The 10,955-nt window shown below is 28.7% G+C and overlaps 1 protein-coding gene across 1 annotated transcript; it reads left to right on the top strand.

Annotated features, from left to right (window-relative positions):
- Positions 1-1,835, top strand: LOC100214198 (uncharacterized). The gene is made up of 3 exons (XM_065795578.1): positions 1-320; positions 1,138-1,350; positions 1,476-1,835. The coding sequence occupies exons 1-3, from the start codon at positions 59-61 to the stop codon at positions 1,772-1,774; spliced, it is 774 nt and encodes a 257-aa protein (XP_065651650.1). The 5' UTR covers positions 1-58; the 3' UTR covers positions 1,775-1,835.
- The last annotated feature ends 9,120 nt before the right edge of the window (positions 1,836-10,955 follow it).

Raw genomic sequence — 10,955 nt, 5'->3', positions numbered from 1 at the left:
AGTTCTATCATTTAAAATTTTACACTGATAAGAAGACTTTGCTTACAAGTCGAAGTTCATGATGTCACTTTATTTTTGCTTCATATTTGTACTGATTTTATTTATTGGTATTGTTAAAGGATTGTATTCAGGTGGTGTTCATGGGGATGTGTACCACATTAGAAAGCAAGGTTTTGATCAAGATCCACGCACTTATTCACATGAAATAGTTGCCCCATGGAAAAGACCCTTCAAACCTGGTTATTGCGAGTCATGGGAATGGCACACAGATCCAAGATATAAAGAGCAAAGATTACAAATCTGCAGAGAACTCAGTGGATGTAAATATATATCTAAACTTTGCTTTATATATATATATATATATATATATATATATATATATATATATATATATATATATCTTTAAATGTATTTATGCAAGCATTCATATATGTATGTGAGAGAGAGAGTAGGAAAAAGTGGGAACTTAAAAAATATTTCTAGAATAAAAATAATGTCTTTTTCATATAACTATGTATTACACCAAACAGGTTTTAACAAATAAAGCATCATTTTGGGCACTGGTTCCATCTCTTAAGATATACAGCAATTATAATAAAGTATATATATTTTTGTCCTATTAGTGAAACAGGTATGGGGTGAAGTGGAACAAGCGAGTAATTAACAACATATTAACAGTAATTAACTAAAAACTACTAAAATTGTGAATCAATAATCTTCGTTAAATATTTAACCGCAATATAACTACAAAAAATCAATTTAGGAAAAATGAGAGATCAGCTATGTATGTATGTATGTATGTATGTATGTATGTATGTATGTATGTATGTATGTATGTATGTATGTATGTATGTATGTATGTATGTATGTATGTATGTATGTATGTATGTATGTATGTATGTATGTATGTATGTATGTATGTATGTATGTATGTATGTATGTATGTATGTATGTATGTATGTATGTATGTATGTATGTATGTATGTATGTATGTATGTATGTATGTATGTATGTATGTGTGTATGTATGTATGTATGTATGTGTGTATGTATGTATGTATGTATGTATGTATGTATGTGTGTATGTATGTATGTATGTATATATGTATGTATGTAATTCACATTTTATTTTTTAAAGCTCGTAAACACGAATGTGATTCTGCAAATGGCTTTTGTAAAGACAAGTGTCCTTATATAAATGGTAGTTATCCTTTTTGGAGAGTAAGAAATGCTGATAACGTGCCATTTTTATGGACAGTGAAAACTATTCAAATGTTTGATTCTGTCAATGCCCGTTTCCCAATTCACGATGATCCAACAAAAGGTTATGCAAGTACATACTTTGGCCCTGGTAAGTTGATATCTCTTTATTAAGTTTTTATTGATTCAATTGCGTTTAATTTTAGCATAATTATATCTTGATTACCTTCGTTTTATTTAATAGATTTTAATAGATTTTAATAAAAACTACTTTAGGTTATTATCCTAGTAACGCATTTGATAACAATCCTGATAGTATATGGGTATCAAATGGAGTTTCTAGCCCAGGATTAAATTGGATTGCTTATGAGTTTCCAGTCCCTGTAAAAATCAACAGCATTCGCATTCAAGGCGAAGCAGATCATCCTGATCGCACTCCTTCTCAGTTTTACGTTGAAGCTTCATGCGAAAAATATTTTAAAACTTTCACAGCTCAATGGATGATAGAAAATCACGAACATGATACTGATAAACGTTTTCATCGACCAAGATCGACATCTGTGAAAGAAAAATAATTTTAGATATTTATTATAATTAATAATAACTAGCATTAGAAAAATGGTGAAACGTTTTTAAGTGTTAAGTTATTTTTAAAGCTTTGTTTTAAAAACGCTATGCAAGTGACGTATTTTTATAGCAGATAAAATTGTTTTATAGCAGTCGTCGATCTTACCCATTCTTTTATTCTGAAAAACAAGATTTAATAAAATTAAACTATTTTAATTGTCGTAATTAAAGTAAGTTAAAGTTCTTTTGTGATTGACTTCTTTTAAAGTTTTTTCACTTAATTGGCATAATTTTAAAAAAATGTAAAAATAAGACATAATAAAATAATGCATAACAAAAAAAATTAGATACTGCGTTTCTAAAATTTCAAAAAAAGTCGTTACTAGTTAAGCATATTTCCAAAGCATATTAAGAACACTTTTTCACAAAGTACTTTAAAAAGATGCGTCAAATTAGTATTATTTATTTTAGAAGGTTTTTACCGTAGTTTAAATACTAGCGTCGGTTACAGCAATTAACTTCTTGTATTGTATGTCGTAAAAAAATTGTATTGTAAGTAAAAATGTTTGTCCCAAAATTTTTTAATAAAGCTTTGTTTCCTATTCTTTTAGTTTTATCAGTCTAAAAAAAGTTTTTCCACTAAGACAGCCTACCGGATATGAGGCACCGGCGAAGTTCGCTTAAGTTCGCCTATCGAAGTGAAAACCCATCCCGGGCAGACTGGACAGTTTCAAAATTTAAATAGCGTTTGTTTGATTTTTAAATTTAGGTCGTTTGACCATTTGTATTAATTAAAACTTTATTATTTGTCTTGAAGTTTTTTAAGGCGAAAGTTTTTTTCGTTAGTTAGATATAAACTATTTATGGCATTTATTCGTAATACACGCTATATTATCAAACTTTTAATATGCATATAGTAAAAGTTATCAAATAATTTTTGTAAACCGAAATGGTTTTTATTTAAACTTTCACTATTAGTTTTTAATTTAAAAATTGAAGTATTTGTAAACAAACATTACGTGACCTTTAAACGCGAGCTGTTTTATTCTATATAAACACGAGCTGAAATTCATCCCGCTTAACTGAGGCACTCGGATAGGCGGGATGAATTTTATTATATATATATGTTTTTTCTCAATATGATCAGCCATTAAGTTTCTTTTTTTTTTTTTTTTAACAATTTCTAAACAAGCAATTCTCGTGGGACATTATCGGCGATTGGTATAATTCTTTCTAGACGTTGTTAACGTTTTAAATAGTTTATTTTAGGTATTATATCCCCATAAAGGAATTACGTGGAACGCTCGTCAAATCTTTACGTTATAAGTAAAGTTCAGAATAATGCGAAATAAAATAACAATTAAAGTTTTTTTTATTTGATAAAGTGATATTTATCAGTTTTTATTTTTGTATTATATTATTAATAATAAAAATTTGGTGTTTCTCCTTTAATAATATTTTTGCCTCATTTTGAAATTTTATTTTATGGGGTGGTACCCCATAAAAATTTTAGTTCATTTTTATAAATATTTACTACTTCATTAATGTTTAGATAAAAAAGAACATTTGAAATTCCAATAAAAAATAAAAATAAAAATTGATTTAGGATAAAAGTAAAGTCCATAACAATATTGTTCATTTATTGATAATAATTGAAATATTGCAAAAGGGGAAAAAATAAATTAAAAATATGTTATTACTGAACATTTATGCATTATATTACAGATATGTAGCAATATTTTGTGTATTAACTAAAATCTGCAGAGTTATAGAACTATTTTAAATTAAATCTCATTTTCTTATTTATTTGGTTTATGGTTTTCAAAAAATGACTTTTTGAGTACTTATTAAACAATTTACAAGAATAAATCCACTATATATTTTAAAACTGAGCAATATTATATGCTGCAAAAGCATTTTTTAATGTTTTAGAGTAATTGGAATGATACTGTCCAATTTTTCTTTGTTTCTAAAGCTTGAAATCCTGTGTACTACTTCTAAAACCTGTTCAGTCCAATACCCTAGGCCTAAATACTTTTTTATATAACATAATTTTATTTGAAATTTTGAAATTTTTAAATCTTTGTTTAAATATAAAATTAAGTTGAGAGAATATAATTATTGAAATATTTAAAATTATATAATAGATATATAGATATTTCCTTTAAAATAATACTCACCAAATAATCCTCCTTTTTGCTCAATAAACTCTGCAGCATTTTTGCTCAACAATATGAACTTTAACTGTTACACTGACTCAAGTTTCAGTAGTCATATGGTTATAATATTATCTTTGTAGGTTTTACACAAAGTTTTCCCAAAACATCCTTCTCTAACATTTTTGAAGTATATTAGGACCTTGATAAAGTTGGCACCCTAATATTAAGGCCATTTTTACAAAAAAGTCTATTTAAAATATTAACTTTAAAAAAAAAAGTTTGAAGCATTGCCTTCAAGTCTTTGTAGTTCTTGGTAAGATACTCTGCCAAGATTGATGGACTTTAAATAAGCCGAATTGAAATTAAAATCTTCTTCTTTGTTCTGAAACAGTTTTCTTTTTATTTCGGAAATAATTTTGTCAACTCTACCAAGTAGAATATGTAATCCAGGAATGTTTATAATCTCATTGATTTTTTTCTCAGGATCTTCAGTAAGAAAAGGAGGATAAATGCTATATTGAAATTTTTCATCCTTATGAAGTTTAGAACCATTTTGTAACCATTTTTGATGCCATTGATGCAAAGAATTGTGCTTGCTTTAGCTTTTGGTAATAAAAGTATCTCAGTTTCTCAGGACGGATAAGGGTGTTCAGAAGATGCAGATTGCTTTCCAAAAATTTGTAATTGAACTTTAATGTCTTCTAAAAACGAGTAGTCTAAAGATCATATATTAAGTTTTCCAATAAGCATTCTCAAGTTTACATAACTTTCATCCATGTATGATACAATTGGTAGAATAAGGGTTTTAAAAACGCTGGAACCTATAAAAACTTTTTTCTCATGGCCTTCCAAATATCTTGTTCTTTTTTGAGAGATTTCCTGATCTCTTTCCTCAGGCTTGAATGTTTTAGAGACAGTACACTTTAAAAATATCCTGTCCACCATCTATTTTCACTTTAATATCAATTTCATTTGGTAGTAGTTTCCAGTGGTTCATTACTATAGATATCAACTTCTCTACATCGTAGATGTAAGTACACACCCATTGGCAGAAGATTACTCTGACAAGCTCCAGAAATTAATCAAAAATTACTCTGACAAGCTCAAGAAAAACCCTTTGGTTGGAGCAATTTTGACACTTTCCTGATCTCAAAACTATAAAAACTGAAATCATCCATCACCGTCCGTGGAAGAAATTTCATTTTTAAATTTTTGCTTTATAAAAAACAGCATTCAAAATTTTTTGGCATTTTTACAGCAGCAGCAACCTTAAAGTTTCAAATTGTAAACAATTAAAAACATATAATCTGGTTAGAGAAACTAATTAGAATCTAAAACTGCAAATAATTATATTTTTACTAAATCTGAGAATGAGCAATTGTTAATGATTTATATTGCTCTTTTGATACGTTAACTTAAGATATTCAGTATAAAATTTTGCGATCATTATTTGAATATTGCTTTTAACTTCCATGCTGTAAGTTAACCAAGATTAAAAAATAATTTTTAATTTTGAATCTATATAATTTTTACCAAATCCAGGAAGCAGCAATTATCATTTTTAAATTTAGGCTGTTACTCAAATTTTAAACTGTGTACTTAAAAAGTCTACATTTCAGTATTGTTATTGAAAAAAAAAAAAATAGTTTCTTCAGTTTCTAAACCTAAATTGAAGCAAAAGAATGCCAAATCAAGTCAAATCACACAATGACTGCAGAAAAACCGTCTGTTTTCTCTGCATGAGAAAGAGCTCAAGGTATAGTGTTATTTTTCCTTTTTCTTTAATACTTTGATTTATTTATAAAATATTTATTTCTTCATTTGAATAATTAACATAAAGTTCTTTTGATATACATTATCTGACGAGCTTTATCTAATGTTTTGAGAGTCCTCACAAAATCTATGATGGATGATGTGTTGAGCATACTTTCATCAAGTCTTAATTTTGCTGACAACAGAGTGCCTCTTGGAATATGAGATACTTGCCAAATCACCATAGGAAAGAAGAAGAATGGAGCAGAAGTCAATTTACCACCTCTTTTTGACTTCACATCTGTCAAAGTTCGACCTTTAACAAGTGACAACAACTGTGACTGCCTAAACTGCCAGATTAATTGAATGAAAGTTTTTGAAAAGTACCCAATTAAAGATCAAGAAAAATTGAAAACAGGCCAAACTCAAAGAAGATGCTGAGACTGCCTCTCCATTCTTGGAAGTGGCATCTCACACAACTTTCACACACTTAGTAAAGTCAACTGAGTGAAACAGTTGCTTTTTGCTAGAGTTAAAAAAATTTAATGGCATTACTATGAATGCCATTAAATTTTTGAATCACATTATTGTCTTGATTGTATTAAAATAATACAATCAAGACAATAATGTGATGTAATGATAACTTTCAGGTTCATCAAGAGCAAAAAGACTCTTTGGCGATGGTGATCTTGAGCAATCAGGATCTTTTGCAAGTGCAAGTCAACACAGGCCTGTCAAACACAAACATGAAGAAGCTTGCTTCAACCATCCATCACGTGTTCAAGGGTCAGATTTTGGAGCCTAACTTCCATGAAAAATTTTGTAAAAACAACTCAAAGATCTCAAAAACTCAACTCAAAGAACTCAAAAAACTCAGAAAAACAACTCAAAAATCATTTCATCCAAATAAAAATTAAGTTCAGTAATGATAAGTTGCAGAAACGCCAACAAATTGTTGTGCATTGCAAAGATCTTGCAGATTCTCCTCATTGATAATTTGCTGAAAAGACAAATCTATTCATCACACATTGTAAAGCTTGGCCTTGATTGTGGTGGTAGTTTCTTGAAAGTTTGGGAATTCAAGAGGCAGAGCAGAGCATGGAGGCAGGGTCACCACCAAGCAAGAAAACTTTAGCTACACCAACTGCCAGGGACAGTGGAGTTTAAACCATTTTTAAAACATTCTAAGGGAGTCTTGTTAAAAGTCTTAGCTTGGCTAAATGATCTACATATCAAACCACAGCCTTTTTATGGTGGGCAGTTTGATGGCAATGAATGCAAGAAAATGCTGAAGAATGTGGATCTTCCTCAGAGAATGGCGGAACAAGATTGCGCATTTGACATCTTTGATACAGTTGACACACTGCGAAAATTTGATTCTGTGGTTTTTTGGATGCTTTGGAAACAAATTGGAACCTGACTATATAGAAAGAATTGATTTATTTCACATTGCATACTTGTCTCTGACAAGAGAAGCATCACTTTAAAGGTTCATACAATATTTTTCCACGTGAAAGAGTTAATTGAAAAACAAAGGGAACCACTTGGAAAATACAGTGAGCAGGCATTAAAGGCTTTGCACCACAACTTCAAATTACACTGGAGTAGATACAAAAGGATAATTGATCACCCTGAGTATGGAAAGTGACTGCAAACCAGTCTAGTTGAGTACAACAGCAAAAGCTTGTTAGGAAGAGAAAAGTATGAATCCTAGAAAATAAAGCACATTTTCTAATATAATACATAATAATATATAATAATACTTCAATGAGAAAAACTGCTTTTTTCACTCTTGGATAACTTGTTGAGTAAAAGCTGTTGTACTCAACCAAAGCTTAAGGATCATTGATGAAACTATCAAAGATGCAATTTATATTAAAAATATTAAATGCTGTCATTTTCAATTCTTTAAGAATAAGCAAAATTTTAAAATTTTAGATGATTTCAGTTTTTATAGTTTTGAGATCAGGAAAGTGTCAAAAGTGTCCCACCAAAGGGTTCCTCTGGAGCTTGCCAGAATAATCATTTTCTTCTGCCAACGGGTGTGATTATGTTCCAATTTTTATAACATAATTATGTTTTAAAAAAGAAGTTTTACAATAGTTCCAATAAAAAAAAATTTATGTAACTTATTTTATTATTTTTGTGATTATTTTTTATTTATTTACTTTCTTTGCCGTTTAATAAAATTTACAACTAGAAAGATTGTGCAAATATAATAAAGGGCAGGAGCTATTGATTATATTTGCACGTTAAAGACGTATATCGTCTTATCGCCGAGCCCTATATATATATATATATATATATATATATATATATATATATATATATATGTATATATATATATATATATATATATATATATATATATATATATATATATATATATATATATATATGCCAGTGACGGTTCTCTTGTAACTGAGTAAAACTACTATTGGAGTATAATCACTTGCCCAAGATGATTTTCCAATCAATTTTTAACCTCCGGTGTATAATAGATTACTATGGGCTTCATAAAAAAAAATTAAGCTGAGTGGTACTGCATCCTTTAAATCAGATAATATGCAAGCTCATAAAAAAAAAGAGTGCCATAAAATTTTCTTATGCGCTTATTCAGATTTTTACTGTAATCAACTGCCTTTGCTTAGTTGATGCAAGGCATTCAAACTGTTTCTTTCCAAGATATCACTTTTTACAGCTTTTTTGGAACAATCCTTTTTCGTCACATTATAATTTCGATTTGAAAATAGTAGTACTTTTCCTGAATTGGTTGCAATAAATAAAAAAAAATTTCAATATTAACATGATTAAAGTCTTGTGCTCTAACTGAAGAAGTTGACTTTGTCATTCTCAAGGATAAATTTGAGTGACGAACCAAAAATCCATAAAACAAATTAGCACCAGATACTTCATTTTCTGAACTAAAACTTTTATGAATACTGATGAGCAAATTGGTAAACAACTCTATGCCGAACTTTAGGTGTTAACTCAAAAACCATTTCTTCATGTCTATGAGTCTTGAGCTAACCTTTCATTTTAACAGAGTTTGCGCATTTAATTGATTTAAGTAACTTCAGCAAGATTTGAACATAATTCAAACTAAACAAAATACAACATAAAATGTACCTGGCGAATAAGAGCTTGTTGTGTTAGTACTAGTTGCTAAGGGAGAAAAAAAAAAATATATAAAAAGTCTTCCTTCCAAAGTTCAAAAAATTATCAAGTCAATTTATTTTGATTTTAGCAATGACACTTGTTAATCTTATACAATAATGCACATGTTTCTGCTTATCCATTCCTCTCAATACACGAGTAGGAGTGAACCGTAGTAGTTATTACAATATAACCAGAGTTAGTCATTAGTTTTTTTTACCTGAAAATTAAAGTTCGGTATTGCTTTAAACTAATTAAGTGAAAAATTAGTTATTAGCAACAATAATAAAGTTTATCATTATTTTAAACTTATCTAAGTATAGATCACACAAGTCGTTTACTATAACTATCAAATCATCTTCTATTATTATTAAACCTTTTTCATCTGAGATTGCTTAATGATCTAACACAGAGTTGTTTTTTTGAGAGTTTTTTAGTAACTTTTTGCAAACTTGCCAGTATTATTTTGGTAAGTTTTACTTTCTATTACAGAGCGTTTGCTAAATCCAATCTTTCTCAGAAGTGACCTTTCTTTTTCTTTTTTCCAACTTTAGTAAAATGTTTGAGTAAATCAGGCTTGATAAAAGAATCTGATGATGTAGATAAATAAAAAACAAAATTATTTCTAACTAGTTTATTTAAATCAAATAGTAGGGAAGATGGCAGTATATCTTTAATATTAAAGATAATGGGGTTTCCATTAGATAAAACCTGCGGACAAAATAAATCCTCAGAAATAGTTATACTTTTATACAAAGTGTTTTTAATAACTCCAAAAGAGATCAAGCTGAAGCCCTACTAAAACTTAAAACATTTTCTCAGACCTGTATCAAAATAAGTAAGTTACAGTCAGCATGAGGTTAATATCGTCCTAAAAAACGTTGAAATTGACTCAGTTAAAATAAATATCTTGAAACTCTTTTGCTCTAAAATGTCTCTGAGACACTTTAGAGCAAAAGAGTATCAAGGTTTCCAACAAGAAGCCAAGTAAGCCAAGGACCACAAATATTGCTGTGTGGACCAAGTTGAATAACATTATTTTATTGCACACAATTTAATAGGTTGATGCTCTTTGCTTGTATTTTCTTATGTGCAACCTGGATCTTAAAAAAAATGGAGTTGCTAACTTTTTTTTTTTTAACTATCAGTTGTTCTTTATTAAAAACTTTATACAAATATATAAAAAAAAAAAAAAGTACAAAGATATTGTTAAGAAATGAAGAATAAAGATTAAAAAATAAGGAAGATCGAAGACAATTTGTCGTTGTTACTAAAAACGCTAAAATATTTGGTTGAGTATTATAACTTATTTTAAAATATATTTCTTATTATTTGAAATCGTAAGTAAACTTTTCATTGGTTGGTGAATTCGGCGCATTGGGAAGCTTAGTAATCAAATTATTGAACTTTTCAAGATGTTGGTTCCAGCGAATGTTGACCGTATTTTTCTTAATAGATATTATCTCTTGTGTCGCCACCATTTTAACAATCATAAATAGAACTTTTTATTCAAAATTGATGGTCAGATAATCTATATTCAACGGGATGTATTTTCTTTTCAATAATGCGATTTAGTTTACATTTTTACATACATACATACATACATACTTATTAGACGTACAGTATGCTTTTGTTGATGATGAATTATATGATCTATTATACATTTATTAGAACATTAATATTATATTCATTTTTATTAACTTAGCGATATAAACATAATTGATATAACAAAAAATAATTTGACAAGAACAAAAAGGGAAAAGGAAAAATAATCACATGAGTATGCGTAGTATAAATTTTATTTTGCTTGAAGCAATACTACGCATGCTATTGTGATTTAAAGGATGAGTGGAATATTCCTTAATATTCCTAAAAGTGGTTCAAATTGGTCGCAACATTTTATAGCCAGAATGGACCCTCAGTCGTATGGTCAAGTCAGTGACAGCTTTAATAAAAAGTACAAATATTTCTAATTTTCCATATTATTAGGCATCATAACGTATTATGATTTTATATCTCCTTTGTCATAATTGTTTGGGCTTTTAATTATCATTCAAATTTTCTATTGTATTAATCTAAGTGACGAACGATAGCCAATACCTTAGTAGTTGAAAGGTGTTAT

Source organism: Hydra vulgaris, chromosome 04 (genome assembly GCF_038396675.1).
Source record: "Hydra vulgaris chromosome 04, alternate assembly HydraT2T_AEP".
Lineage (NCBI taxonomy): Eukaryota > Metazoa > Cnidaria > Hydrozoa > Anthoathecata > Hydridae > Hydra > Hydra vulgaris.
Note: the sequence above shows the minus strand (reverse complement) of the source record. Positions and strands in the feature narration are given on the sequence as shown.